The following is a 15,746-nucleotide window of genomic DNA, read 5'->3' as shown; positions in this document are numbered from 1 at the left end:
TATATTTTTTTCAAAAATCTAATATTGTATCCGAACAATTAGAAATTAATATTTTGTTAATTTATTTTGTCAAATATCATAAAAAACACTACTCCTACAAAAATAAACGTAATAAACTATTTTAGAGTAAATTTAACTAGTTTTAATTGGAGTGCTGGCAGACATCTGTTCGTCTTATGGTTTCTGAAATAAATTTTTTTCATAAATCAAACTTATTGTCCGAACAACTATAAATCAATTTATTTTATCAAATATCATGAAAACTACTATTCCAAAAAAGATAAAGGTCATAAACTACTTTATAATGCATTAAACTAGCTTTTATTTGAGTGCTAATAGACATCTGTACGTCAAATAGTTTTGAATATATAGATTTCTCAAAAGAAATTAACTACCTACTAATCTTTCAGTAGATTTTTAAGAAATGTTGCTTTTTAAAAAATATATCTCGAGAACTATTCATATTTCAGCAAATTTACTCTTCATTAAATAATGTTCTTTTTGATTTTCTAGCCTTGTTGGTAGTTTTTAAGATACAAAGATTATTATCAAAAGTTCTAAATGGTTGAATTTCCGTTTATCGAGCGGTGGCATCGTAATACGGTCCATTACTTGGATTTTAAGTCGTAATTTTAGTAATCATCATACCGTAATTATTCATAACGAAATGTGTTGATTGCCTGAACTGTGAGATCAGCTTGTATTAAGCTCTGCGAGAATTGATAAGCCTTTCCGCCATAAACTACAAAAACTTAACCAATCATTCTCTTTGGCTCATGACGCTCCAAATAACTCTAGGAGGCAAGTGAAAAGAAAAATTACCTTATAGGCATTTCTTGTTGAGGATCCATCAATTGAACTGTGTAAAATTATAATTTTAATGATAGTTTATTTTTTATTTTTTTTACTCTCAACTATGTAACTGAAATGGACTTCCCTCTCTTTAACGAGCCTCTTGCCATTTCGTTGAAAATAATATCTTTTTCATTAAAACTTATTTACTGATATTTTCTTCTTAATTATAACTTTTTGATTTCTTGAAGTTAGTTCTCAGATTAAAAGATATATTGGTCAATTTTATATTATATGACCACTAAGCTTTTCTGAAGCATGCTAGCTGGGTAAAAAAAAAAATTAACTTTTTGAATATAGTTATATCAGGAATATTATTAGTATAGATATTCTAGATAACGAATCTGAGCCCCAACTGTCAGTTTTTTTAGTATCATATTCTTATTAATTGTTGATTCCATTTTGAAGAAATTTCCAGGGGTTGTGCAAATAGGTTTCTTATCAGTTTCCATCCACTAACATTCGCTCATGAATGTGCAAACGTATTCCCATTGACACACCTACACATCAAAAATGGGTTGTCACATATTTTAAAAACGGTCATGAGCTGCAGAACTAATATTTTACCTGAAATTGACAAAAAATAAGAATTAGGTCTAGGTTCAATTTAAATTATTAACATTACAGCCTGACATAATATAATATAAAAATACTTTTATAAATATGTACTTAAAATCTGAGATATCTACACTCACAAGCAAATCTTATCGTTGCGTTTTTATCCAACTGAACGCAAGAAACTGATGGTGACATTTCTGATAAATTATTTTCACTGAAAATTGGGGATAAACTTTTCTATTTTATTCTCGAAGTATTATAACTAAAACAAACATTCATACTTCGAACAAAAATTAGCATGTGTAATTTAGTTACATGTCTCAGTTGCATCATAATTACACTAGATTACACTTAAATAATGGTCCAAAACATTAAAAATAAGTTGTTTTGTAGAACAATTACAATTACTGAATAACTTTAAAACAATTACTTCCTGATGCTAAGTAATTGCAACTACAATAAATCCTTGAACCTTAGAAATAGAAGTAATTTAACTCATATGTGAATTCAGTTTATGTGAACATACTTCTGAGCATACTTCGGAAATAGCAATATACTTTTATTTTGAAAAAGTCCAAGTAGGGACTTCATTTTAACTTTTCTTATTTCTAAAACATTATGGCCCCTTTTTATGTTTTCAGGTGTGAAGAAAGTAAAAATATTTTATTTGTGATGACACGTTGGTATATCGATTTATTTTAACTTATCAGATTTCTCATATATTAGGGTCCATTTGTAACGTTCGGATGTGTAGAGTATAAAAATGATATCGATGTTAAAATCAAGCACTGATATATCGATTTAAATCAACTTTTCTGATTTCAATCATATGTGTATGTCTGTAATTTTTCTAATGTGCAGACAATGAAAAAAATAGTCGATTTTGAAATTGCGCGTTGGCGTTTGGATTTAATTTAACTTTTCGGATTGGTGACATACAAAGTTCTGCTAATATGTTCTCAGATATGATGAAAATAATATCGATTTCAAGATCGCGCACTTGTCAATTGGTTTATATTAATTTTCCGATTTTCTTGCATATTTGGATTCCTTTGTTTCTTTTAAAGGTGCTGAAAATGAAAATAAAATCCATTTTATGATTGTGTGCTTACGTATAGAATTATTTTAACTTTTCGTATTTCTAATGCTCTAATTGCCCTTCTATATGCTTTCAAAGGTGCTGAAAATGATATATAAAATTATAAATAAAAAAAATGCTTTTTTTACACTAAAATATTTTTTAAAAAAAAAGAAGAAGAACTTAAATAAATAATATGATATTATTTAGAATCGTTACCGAATTTTATATTGAACGAAATGAAAATTTTTACGAAGCTGAAATTACGTATTTAAAGTAATTAGATTCCTGGGATATGACATCAACTTCTTTGCTATACTCAACTTATCAGAAGTGCTTGTTTATATCTTTGATCACTCGTCAAATCAATGTACAATCAATGGTCTTGAATAAAAGTAAAAACAGATATGTTTAATATTATTTTATAAACAATATTCGTTTCGTTATAAACGAATAGTAAATAAAGTATAAATCATAATAATGATTTGTTGGATAACGATTGCAACAATCACAGACATTGCATATTCTATTTTATATAACAAAGCGACTCCACAATGTTTCTGTCTTCTGTTATTTTTTTCACAGGTCTATCTGTTATCATAGATACAGCCTATAAACTTCCATGAATACGAAATCTGTTCGTGTCATATAAAAAACCAATGTAAAGATGGTAATATAAGAAGAAATCCTCCTGAAGCAAGGATTTCTTAAACCACCTCCCGCTTCCCACTGCTCTTATCAGGACCAACAATACAGTTACCCACCCGTAATGGTGAAGATTAGCTTAAAAACAATATTAGAACAGGCCTAAAAACTCAATACAACCGTTCTGGTCCACTGGCATTGTATCCTGTCTCCAAATTAATATGCATAAAAGAATTTATTGATTAAAGAGAACATAAGCTTAAAGCGAGAAGCAAAACTTATCGTTAGAATATACTTGTACTATAAATGTACTAGAAGGCACATTTACACCAAATTTTGCCAACATGTTCTGTTTCTAACAGTCATTATTGGTGTTATAACCGAAGAACGAGCATCCACGTCAATTAAATTAGAGATGTATTGAATGAATACCAATTCAGATAAAAAGAAAATAGATTGAGGGATTAATTATAGATTAAACCTTTTCGCAACTCCAGAGATGTAGATATACCACTCTTAACTGACGGAGATATCTATGATCACCAGATGGTGTGTGGGAAGCACAGACACCAATGAGTGGGGTGGTCTTGCTGGACTTAATAGCCTCTATTGATTCAGAAATACTTTACAGAGGTAGAGAAGTTACTATTTACAAGAGCAAGAAGCGAGGTATTGAGTGTATACACTTGCCTAAAGCATAAAAAGCCTTTGTTAAGACTGGAATATCACCTCAGACATTTCATTGTCTCATCTCATTTAAGATAGGGACTTAGAAGCCTTCAGTAAATAACTAACTAGTTTACACTTTACGAATTTAAGTATCATTAGGACTGAAAAATATATCATATTAATGCAGCCTCGATACAACACGTCACACATCACCAACCAAAAAAAGAGTAACGAAATCGACAAGATATACTGTCACATAGGTAGTGATTTCTCTTAAGTCTGAAAAAAATTAATATTTAAAAAAGTCAATATTAAACTTTAATTCTGGAGACATTTCAAAACAATTCCTGAAGATAAAAAAAAATCATATAAATATTATTAAATATAAGACGATATACTGAATTGTGTGTATTCAAGTTCAGGTTCCACGGTGAGGGCGATAGTGACAGTAACAGCTATCACAGCCACTACTTATTATAAACTGTTAATAGTTGGTAGTACTATCAACTATCTACGAATGGGCAACAAATAGGCACGACAGATATCTGTCACGTGAAAATGGGTGTTCAGTGTATGTTGAACCAGCCAATTTCAGTTTACGAACCTCTTTAAAAAGTAATTAGTTGTAGTTAATATACTGAACGAATTTGCTAGTTAATCCCAGATAATGTAAATGATAGTTAAATAATTCTTTAAAGAAACATTAAAAAAAGACAATTCTATTGTTGCACAGTTTGTCAACCTGAGTGAGCATTGTTCTGCTGATGCAGAAGGCATGTGCTAGAAAGAATTCATTCAGTCGGTTGCGGGATTCGAGAGTGGTTAGGTTATAAAACGTTCTGAGTTCGCCGATGATGTCAATTGTTATTTCGGCTTATAATCCTGTAACTGCGATAATTGGGTGGAAATGTACAACCTTTTAGAACGCTGTAGATGACCATCGTCTTATTTATTGACAAAGTTAAAAGAATATCTCGTTGTTCTTGTTTTATTTAGTTTTTCGTATCTGGTTTACGTTTGTGGATTATGTTTACAGCTCTTATACCTGATTGTTCCTCGATTGATATGTCTGTAAAAAAGAAACTTTATACTGTTTTAATCTTGACATTCGTATGTATATTGTATTACTGTTCGTTCGGCAACAGAGGTAAGTGTGTGAATGTATTTTTGAAATTGGTTTTTGAAACAGTGCAGTGCCTATTGTTGATTTTTGCTATTTCAACAGATGAACACTTCGTTTCTATGAAACAGTCGATGGATGAATATGAATTACTTGTAAGTTTTTCACATCTTTTTGTGTTAGATATTTAAACCTTAGTTGAAATAAAAAAACTGTTAGGTTTAATATGAAGTTTCTTATTTTTTATTCTTTTCACCTATCACTGAAGAAGTTGAATGATATGTATCTGTTACTCAATAATTAAAGAAAAGGAAGAATGCAATCTGCAGTGGAACAAATTATAATAAATAAAATGGAATCTATTCGTCAAATATATTTTTAAATACTAGTGCATTATTTTGTTTTAAAGTTTTGAAGATATCAGGATACTAGACTTCTAAGACTAATGAACCTGAGTATTGTAAATGATCTTTTCATCTCATCTTTCAATATTTTAAGTTGGTAGTTTATTATCATTCCCCTGTTTTGTTATTACTGATCAATAAACAAATTACTTATGACAGTTAAGAGTTTACTCCAAGTTATACATTCAAATATTTATATAAATAAATAACTTAAAACCATCCAAATACACAGGTTATCAACAGTTCAGTATACAATTTTAAAATTCATTTATAAAAAATTTAAAAGGAAAGTAAATGGTTATTAACTATTTTTGTTTCTCTTTTTACCGCAACCCTGACCATCTCCATAATTTGAAATTATTCCGTCAACTATTTGTATATTGTATTTATATTACTATTTATATAAAAAAATTTTTCACTAAGCAAACTTTTACCCAGCTTTCAGAGCTTAAATTAATTTTTCCTTATCAATTAGGGCCTTCATTTATATCATCTTATTATCATTGTTGAGTATTTTCAATAGAAATTATTAATAAATTTCATATTCAAAATCCTGATATTTGATATGATTTTTCAATATCCTAAATCAAATTTAGTATGGATCTTCAATTGTCTTTTTAACCCAGTAAAATATTTTTTACCTCCTAGCATTATTTGTCAATAAAGGTACTCCATTTTTCAAATTTTGACATTCATTTTTAGTGTATTTATTTATTTTTTATTAAGAAAGCAACAAACATTCATAAATTATTTGAAGTTTTGTGGCTACCTCTTAACATATTAATGCTGCTATCTTTTGGCAGGGGTAGACATTAACTTGAAAATCACTGACCTTACTTATTAAATAACAAGTTATACAACAGTTTCCTTAAAAATTTCTCAATGAATTTTAATGATTTCAATCACAGAAACAAATTTAGTATTTAAAAAATAAAGTAGTTTATTATTGACTATAACCCTTTCCATAATGCGAATAAATACGATTAGTATTTAAGAGAGAGGGATTACCTCTTGAAATCTATGAATAATGCTTACCAGAGGTGTAAATTTATATTCAAATCGATATATTTTCTCTTTTATTAACAATTTAGATACTTCATTTATTATTTTGAAATAAAAATATTAGTTACCAAAAGTAAGGTAATAGTTTGAAAAATAATATTCACTCCTAAAAATTATTATTTGGTTTTAATAATCGTTTTTAAAAAAATAAATAAATAAAAGTACATTTCAGCCCAAATGCAGTCTCAATGTTGATAAACATTGCATGTTTTCAATTCTCTTCCCATATTAAAAACCTCAGTGCGATGGTTATTTTTGTATGCTGGCTAAAGCTTAGTTCTCAGTAGCTAAATTAAACACAAAAATATATTATCTTCTTTTCTTTTTTTTTAACCTTTTAGATTGTCTGTTCAACACTTTTTATTTATATTTATTATTCAATAAAAGGTTAAGCTAATACTAATTTATTATTTTAGAATTTATAAGTAAATGTTACTTGAATTTAATACCACATTTTCTAGTTAATGGTAGTAATAAAATTGTTTTTCTTTTAATTTAGAAAAAAATGTTAAAATTTAATAGGTAATTAATTCTTACAAAGTATGATTGTTACAATAATTTACCACTGTTATATCAGTTCCAAAACTTTTTTTTTTTTAATTATGATTTGTTTTCAGTGATTTCACTCCCCCTTTCATCCTCCCAGAATATTTAGAGACAAAACCTAAAACATCCTTCTACATTCATAAAAAAACAAAAAAAAAAAAATACTAATGATTTTTAATTTACTTTTGAAACGTTCTAACTGACTAGCTACCAAGGTCTACTCTTTTTCCTACATTTGAGCCAATTGAAATGGTAGTATTGTATATCCAGTTTGGATGGATTCAAGATATTGACTTTTATGTATATAACTAACACTTTTAAAAAATAATTTTTAAAAATTGAGGATTTTTGAATACTGCCTTTAGGAGGTGTCGAATGAAAAATTGCCCAATATGAATTAATCTTAAAATCTTATTTACTATCAGAATCAGTAAAAAAAAAAATAATAATAATAATAAAAGCACTCCATTCTAGTCCAAATTCAAGAGCTAATTAAGCTGAAAAGGGCTAGAAAATTAACAATACATTCAAAAGACATACCAAATGCCATTGTTATATTCCAAAAAAAATCAAATCAAAATTCTTAAAAATGTTGAGGTTAGGGGGAGTGAACATACACAGCAAGACACTCTACAGATATTTTATATTGGATAAGGTCAAGAAAATTATCCATGGGAAAAATAGTCAACTCTAATCCTACTCTTATGTCAAATTTAATATGCTCAAAAAGTTTATCCTTGCACTTTATTTATTGGGGCTGCTTAACATTTTGTACTGGAAAGATATTCTTATAAATCTCCTACAGTTTCTCAGACAGATTGACATTTTTGGTAACATAATGGTAAAAAGCCTAAAATTGTTTCCACAATAAACTTTAAATCTAACGCTAAAAGATTTTTTTTAATTGGACTGATAGTTTCTGACTATTATTAATTATTAAATAGGCTTGGTTTGATAACTTGATATAAGAAGAAAGGTTTCCTAGTTAGAATTGAGCACCAACAAATACAGTCCATATGCCAGAACATTTAATTTCCTCTTGACATGAAAATGATGGGCTTTGTTTGGTTGGGAACTGTGGTTAGACAGACATTAAATGATTCCATCTCCCTCAAAACCTAAGATCAATACTCTGACAATCTACTGTTCCCAAGACCCTTCATTTGATTTTCTCCTATGATCAGTTTATGTTTTTATTATTACTTTATTTGTATTGAATGTAAATTAGTTGACTAAATAGATAATGAAGAATATGATAGCCTCGTTTGTGGTCAAAAAAGGAATTTCTTAAAGTAAAAACTATTTATTACTTATTAAGTTAAAAATAAATAGTTTTTTTCTATTTTGGTATTCTTTTGTTGACCACCATCCAGTTGTGTCTTATCCTTCATTATTTCAATTATATGTCGCCATAACATCATTTTGTTTAATTTGTAACAGTTGCGCGAGACACGAGAGCAGATACTCGATAGGTTGAAAATGTGCCAAAGGGATTGTCAGCACTGGGACCCGGATGTTCCTATAATCTATGTTATTACACCTACGTATGCACGCCCAGTACAAAAAGCTGAACTCACTAGGTATGAATTTATTGATGAATACTTATTTATTGAATTGAAATTTTTTGTGTATAATTTTGTTTCTCTTCATCCAGATCCATCAAATCAGTGTGATGGAGTAAACATTATTTATTTTTTTTAAGTTTTATGTTTAATCAAAATTCTTATCAAATAAAATATCTTTGTATTACTTGGGGCATAAATGATCAAAGACTATGTCTATGATGTAATATGTATTATAATAATATATAATATTAAAGTACAAGAAGTCATTGATTACAAATTTAGCCACAATTTTTGATTTTGATGTAACCTATTATAAAGTTACTCAATCAATTGCCACAAAGACATATCTTTGATTTAATACAAAAAAGGAAGAGTCTCAAATCTGTCTTTTTACGCTAAATATAGTTGGCTTCTGTAAATACTAAGGTATTATTACTAACTCATTTTATAAAAATGTGGATGTATGTCTTTGTCACCAAAGGTTCAATATTATTCCATTATGTATTTTACCTATTATTGTAACCATTATAACTTATTTTGGTCATAAGCATTGTATCTTTTTAGCAGTTAATTCCTACAAAATCACTTCTGAATCATTATTTTCATTTGATTTATCAGGCTTTCACAGACACTGATGCTCATCAATAACTTGCATTGGATCGTTATCGAAGATGCACCAAAGAAATCAATGCTTGTTGAAAATCTACTTGCCCGAACGACCCTCAACTATACACATTTGTTATCCCAGACGCCACAAAAATATCGGCGGAAGGGTGCTGTGAGTATTGTTTACTCCCTTTGTACTTAACACTTTTTTATTTAGATTGTCCTTTTAAATTAAATATTTAGAGTTACTCTGCTTGGTGGAACTCATTAACTTTAAAGATAGCTGCTATAAATAGTAAAATTCGGACCTAAAGGTGTACTGATGTTGGTAGGTTCCAATCGGAATTAGTCAAGGGGAGTCACACAAAGGAATGAAGCACTGAAATGGCTAAGGAAAAACAGATCAGAAAAAGATAAAGGTGTTGTCTATTTTGCCGATGATGACAATACCTACTCAATACAAATATTTGAAGAGGTGAGTTCTTATTTTTTAATTTTATTTGCTAAGTAGCTATACCTGACCTAATGTTGCTTTAGTTCAGTCTGATTAAACATAAAAGACATAAAGTTTAATTCTAATTCTGTTTAATTTCACGATTCTTGAGGAATATTTTTGTTGTTTGATTGGCTGTATACATATAGAAATTGTCTGTATCGATCGATATCCCCATTATTCTTTTTATGATTTGGTTCCATATATTTCCATGCTCTCAGATATAAAATTGCCATAACAAATACAATTTTTTTTTTTTAAATTGTAAGAGTTTCGATAGACGCAAAAAACGAATCTAACTTGGTTTTTTTGTGATAAAATATATTTTGGCCCACTTTACTGGAAGCTTCTTTTGACTTTTATAATTTTTAATAGATATAAACTTATTTACTGCAATCAGCAAAATTTTTTTCTTATTTGTTTTTTTTACATTCTCACTTCTTATACTTTCCTCTACTACTTATATCTTTCTCCTATCAATTTATTTATATCTTTCAAATGCATACAGAGCAATGTCAGGAAACAATAACTTACAATAATGCTAAAATAATATAAAACTTTTTTTTTATTCACAGCTCCTAGGACTAGGGTCGTGATGTTTTCAAATTTGGTTTATTAAAAGTAATCCCTATCGATCATTACGCAATGGAATATTGTTTAAATTAATTTATCGAGTGTTCGAATTACGTATATTATCAGAAATATTGCTTTGTAACTGGAGGATTGTGTTGTGAGGTATTTTGTTTTGAATATAGTAAATTCCTCTTCAACGTATTGGCATCACATTAAGAAGAGTCTGTGATAAGAAAGTAAATTTATTTGTTTATCCGGATATTTAGCTGAAAATTTTAAAGAAAACAGGAATTATTCCTTTCACAAGAAAATTACTCCTTGTGAGAAAAACTAACAATCGTATACTGTATAGAAGTGAGAATAACTGACCATCACCAATCCTAACTTGTTTGTTTAAATATCAGCTATGTACAAATAATGAGGATTTACTTGAGTATTTAATGGGATCGAGAACCCAATCCTGATAATCAGTGTAAACAGATTTGAGTTTCTAATAAATTTAATTTCATAAATACTTGAACAGTGTAGCTTAATTTATAGTTATTTATAGTTCAAAGAAGAAAGAAAATTTTATCTATTAAGTCTATATTTGCAACAACATAGTATTTTGAATCAATTATTCAAACTTTCACAGAAAACAAGGCAAGAAGCATGTTGTGAATAATTGTTTTCAATTAAAAAATATTAAAGCTCTACTTATGTTATTAAACACATAACTTAACTTTTAATCTTTATTAAAAACTTTTTTATCCATAAACTTTATTAAAAACATTATTTTCGCTGTTGTAATAGATGAGATCAACAAAGGAAGTCAGTGTATGGCCAGTTGGTTTGGTCGGTGGTCTTATGGTTGAAAAGCCTCTCCTCAATTTGACCACAGGTAAAGTCATTGGTTGGAATTCTGTATGGAGACCTGATAGACCTTTTCCTATTGATATGGCAGGTTTCGCCATTAACCTAGGGCATATCATAAGGCGGTCAACGGTAAGTTCATCTTCAAACCCTTATCCTGTATTTACTTGTTTATATTTAGCAGTTAATATCTAATATGATCATAATATTCAGTAATATTGGGGGCACTTTTTGAGAGATAAGATACCCAGCAACACTGACAGTTTTATTAAATAATTGTGAGTATCCTTGGATATTTTTCCTCTCCTTGGAATCAGAATCTCTCGCACAGAGGGCCAGGTTGATGGTACTTTAGTGGTTTACTCTGCTATGGGTCACTAGAGACTACAGAACACAATCTCAACACAGAACACTATCTCATATTAGACGATACAGGTCTTAAACTGAGGAAATACCTCAGTCTAAGGGGGAATCTACCTTAGAACCTCTGAATGAAATTTTCCTCAATAAAGACCTTAGAAAATAGAAGACAAACCTCTAGGAGAACACATTAGAGGAATTGTCCAAGTTATGAGTAGCAACCCCAAAAGAGGCTACCCTGAGGAAATAACTCAGAGATACGCTTTTAGAACATGCTAAGAATATTGATATCCTATTTCTGAGTTGTAATTTATGAGAGACTACCAAGAATATTGTACCAACTATGATGAATGAGGGCCACGCTGCAAAAAAAACAGGGCTTATGTCTTGATGAAGAGCGATCTCAGTCAGCTAATGTCCAAGGGAAACCACCTGAGGCCTTTGTGTAGGAATCGGAGGCACATGCTTGACGAAAAAATAATAAGTATATTTTAGAATAAGTGTTTCCTGTTTCATCTTTTCTGTGGTTGAGTAAAACGATCTATGATATTTTTCCTAGTCCTTCCATAAAAGTAATTCCCAACAAAAACTGTTTTCTTCAGGTTTTTACAGTCCAACTTATGAATTGGTTTCTAGAGCTGAATAAAGTTATCTCGTTTTCTTTTACCTGGTCCACATTTTTGGACTTGGCTTAACTTTAAAAGGTTCTTCTGACAAATTCACATATGAATTCGTTTAGAATACAATTTAAATATCATGACAAAATATTCACAATTCAGAACAATAGTATATGTCTCATTGTTTGCAACAGATTGTAATGAACTGATAGGAACATTAGTGTTACTGTGGTACATTTAGCGGCCATCTGTTTAAGTATGGATTTGATAGGGTTTAGCATAACAAGGAAATTTTTTTGTTTTTTAACCTAGTTTTAAAAGGTTTTGAAACGAACTGTTTTAGCCATAGTCTTCTCAGAGAGGACTTTAACACAAAAAAAAATTTAAAAACCAAATTTACAGGGTTTGGCATAACAAACCTCTTATGATATAATATTTGTTTTTCAAATGATAGGAAAACTATTAAATTTGATTTGTTGATAAGTCAATTTAATCTGATCTATTTTTTCAGGCATATTTTTCTTTTAACGTAAGTGGAGGCTTCTTGGAAAGTCATATTCTAGAACAACTAACAACGAAGGATCATCTAGAACCTAAAGCAGACAACTGCACACAGGTAATTTTTATTGATCTAGAATAGTTAACTTTGCTTTGATGTTTACAGATTTTTTTTTTTTTAAAGCCGTCTAATGAATAAAACTGATACAATGGCGTTATAAACTATTATATGAGTATAAAATTCCTGGTTAGAGTTGGTTAGGAAAGAAATAAGACTATTGTACAAGGCTGTGTGATTATGTCTTATACATTTTCTGCTAACATTAACATAGGCCAGTTAAAGCTTTAACCTGTCAAACCTGCCTAGTAATTTAGTAAATGTAATTATACAATTTAGGAAATTGCTTCTGGCTTAATTTGATAATGGCTTTTTTGTCAAATAAATTACATGTAAATTAAATTACGTTACATGCTAATATCCTGCTAACCTTATTTGGACCACCAATTGAATTATTAGTATTAGCGTTTTTATGTGTAAAAACCAATGCATACACTCAGAGAAACAAAAGGATTATGAAGAATATAAGAACCACAACACCCTATAAGGATTGTTTTGAATTATTTCAAAGATAGAATTTAGATTAATGTGATTCTGAAGCTGGATTGAAAAATTCCAAAATCACAGATTGTCTTCCTCAGAGTTTTATTTTAGAACCCTTCCTGTGGAATCCAATGTATGTAGCAGTGTTCAGGCTCCCTATGCCATAAAAAAAGCTACTAAGCTTGGTTCCTAAATCCTGGAGAAGAAACCTTATGCAAACACGACAGTTGTTATAATGGTAGGCCTTAAGCTGGCTGAACAGGAACTACTACTAGTGGTACTATTCAGCAGTAGGAAAGGTAGGGAGACCCTCAGGCCGACCATTAGAGAGTTTGATGTTCACTCCAATTTATCCATTGCATATCTCGGTATACAGATAAATGTCAAACTTTGATTCAAACACATCTACTGTATTTGGCCGCAGAGCAGCACAAGTCACATGTGAATTATGAAAAATTTTGTTATGTCCAACCAAAGTTGGAGGAGGCTTCTGGCTAGTGTAATCATTTCCACTCAATTGTATGCAGCACCAATCTGAACAGAAGCTTCGTTTTGCAGTATTAGTGTACATCAAAGATGTGCTCTGCTGTCACTCTATTGACTTCTTTTGGATTGACATCTGGTGCCTACAAATACAAATGGTCCAACACAAATAGATGTTCATTCAGTTCATCCATGACAAAGAGAAGAAGAGCCATGTACTCACCTGAGAGCTGTTTTAGTAAAAAAGGGAAATTATATTCCTGAAATATAGCAGAGCTTTAAAGCATCACCTTCGGGTATATGGATCCATGATTCCTGACAGTCCCATGGATGTCCTGAAAATAGAGGGAGGTTCACTGTTACCCAATCCTTATTGGGCATAGTTGCTTCATAGCCTATTTAGCCCACTTCAAGCTGATGGAACAGTGAAACATGCTTTCTTCTATATCCCATGTTTGCACGAGAAAAGGAAGAGCTCCACAAGATCCTTTGGTATCTGAAAACTTAAGTCACCTTGATGATCACTGAGTTGGAGTGCTGTTGCAGGCTAAGCAGCACAAATCGGCGGATTGATCAGAGTACAGGAGCAAGAAAGGGAATGACCTAATAAGAAGTATGTCCATGGATACACTGTGCTCCTATGGGTAGGAGGAGATGGTTGTGTCCACACTCTACACCTTTAGGAGAGCTGGATCAGGCTGGGAAAATTAAAATGCTGATAAAGACTTGAAATTTATTTATATTCCTGCTTACACTATATTGAAAAAATAATCTTAACTACAGAATACTTGTAAATTACAGTTAAATGATTTGAGCAACAAGGAATACAATTAAATGAACAGCTGTTATAATTTGTAGAATAGAGGTTGGTATGCTGTTAGAGGGATAGTGGGTATCCCCCTCCTCCCCCCCCCATCTATTAAACATTAAAACAAAAGATAATATTTGACTTTTATTTTCTTAGGATGTTTCTAAGACATATTTGTAAAAGTAGAGCCAATTTTCTTATAGAAATAAATATTTGAAAGATTAAAAAATACTGTTTGCCGGTTTGAGACTGTTTCAGTTACTTATTTTTCATTTATAGTACATTGATTAGAGATGTAAAATACTTCATATATATTACTTCAATTATAGGTACTAGTTTGGCATACTAGAACAGAAGCACCGAAGCTTACAGAAGAGAACAAAATAAAATTGCGTGGCCTTCGGTCGGATGCAGGTATGGAGGTGTGAAGGTGGGTGGTATGTGATATTTTTAAATAAAAGCTTTTATTTATATTTAAATTATTAAAAACAAAAAAAAAAAGAAAAGACAACTCGATGTGTATTACATTTATCAATAATAATGTTTAAATTTAATGTAAATATGTAAATGTAATTGATGTCTTGTGTATATTTATATACATGGAAATGAATAAGGTGTTGAAAGTGTTTGTCCTTTAAAATACTCCCTAAATTATTAGGTATATGCTATGTGATATTGTTTAATTTGCTCTTGAGGCAATGGAACAAATTATTTGTACTTATTTATTATAGAATGTTTTGTTTCTGTTAAAAAAATAATTTCCTTAATAGTTTTATTTTTTTTTTTCTGTTCATAGTTCATTTTTTATTTAGTTTACTGTCTTATATTTTATACCCTGACTCAGGTTTAAAAAATAATTAAATATTTTTAAATTTCTAAAAGTAGTTGTTTTATGGAAAAAATTGGGATGTTATTATGTATTGACATTTTTTTCAGAAACTAAAACAATCTTAACGTTTATCATAAGATAGAAGAAATTTTTTTTTTATTCTTATTTCGGTGAAATCCAATTAAACATATTATAAAACAAAACTTTAATTTTCAGGCTTTTATATGTGTTCTGTAGGCTCTCAGTAATCTGAAATAGTTTAAACCAAAGTGGTTTGGATTAGCGAAAAATTCAGATTACCAAACAGGGGGAAAAAAGATAAATTCTTTAATCATTAATCAGTTATTTTAACAATAGTTAATAATCATTATTCAGAAATTAATTTTTAATTATTTTCACAACAAAATAGTCCGAAATTTTCGGTGATTTGGAAGTTAAAACCATCTTTTTCAAGGCTCTGAAATTTTTTTTTTAAGGCGAACATAATGTAAGATAATTATAATACTTATGATTTTATTAGCTTTTTT

At 29.8% G+C, this 15,746-nt stretch overlaps 1 protein-coding gene across 3 annotated transcripts in view; it reads left to right on the top strand.

Moving 5' to 3' along the window:
- Positions 1-15,746, top strand: part of LOC106679510 (galactosylgalactosylxylosylprotein 3-beta-glucuronosyltransferase 1) — a 156,731-nt gene that overhangs the window by 132,735 nt on the left and 8,250 nt on the right. For 2 of the 3 annotated variants that reach the window (XM_014418718.2, XM_014418720.3), the window contains exons 1-8: positions 4,582-4,949; positions 5,028-5,077; positions 8,375-8,514; positions 9,118-9,277; positions 9,455-9,580; positions 10,964-11,155; positions 12,512-12,616; positions 14,720-14,820. In XM_014418718.2, the coding sequence (XP_014274204.1) occupies positions 4,829-4,949; positions 5,028-5,077; positions 8,375-8,514; positions 9,118-9,277; positions 9,455-9,580; positions 10,964-11,155; positions 12,512-12,616; positions 14,720-14,818 (993 nt within the window). In that variant the 5' untranslated portion in view covers positions 4,582-4,828 and the 3' untranslated portion in view covers positions 14,819-14,820. Of the gene's footprint in view, positions 1-4,581; positions 4,950-5,027; positions 5,078-8,374; positions 8,515-9,117; positions 9,278-9,454; positions 9,581-10,963; positions 11,156-12,511; positions 12,617-14,719; positions 14,821-15,746 lie in introns of those variants that run through there. The other variant, XM_067051906.1, reaches the window with a different exon arrangement.

Source organism: Halyomorpha halys, unplaced genomic scaffold, assembly GCF_000696795.3.
Source record: "Halyomorpha halys isolate HHAL.00 unplaced genomic scaffold, Hhal_1.1 Scaffold207.1, whole genome shotgun sequence".
NCBI classification, from domain to species: domain Eukaryota; kingdom Metazoa; phylum Arthropoda; class Insecta; order Hemiptera; family Pentatomidae; genus Halyomorpha; species Halyomorpha halys.
The sequence above is the reverse complement of the archived record's forward strand: the minus strand, read 5'-3'. Positions and strand labels throughout refer to the sequence as shown.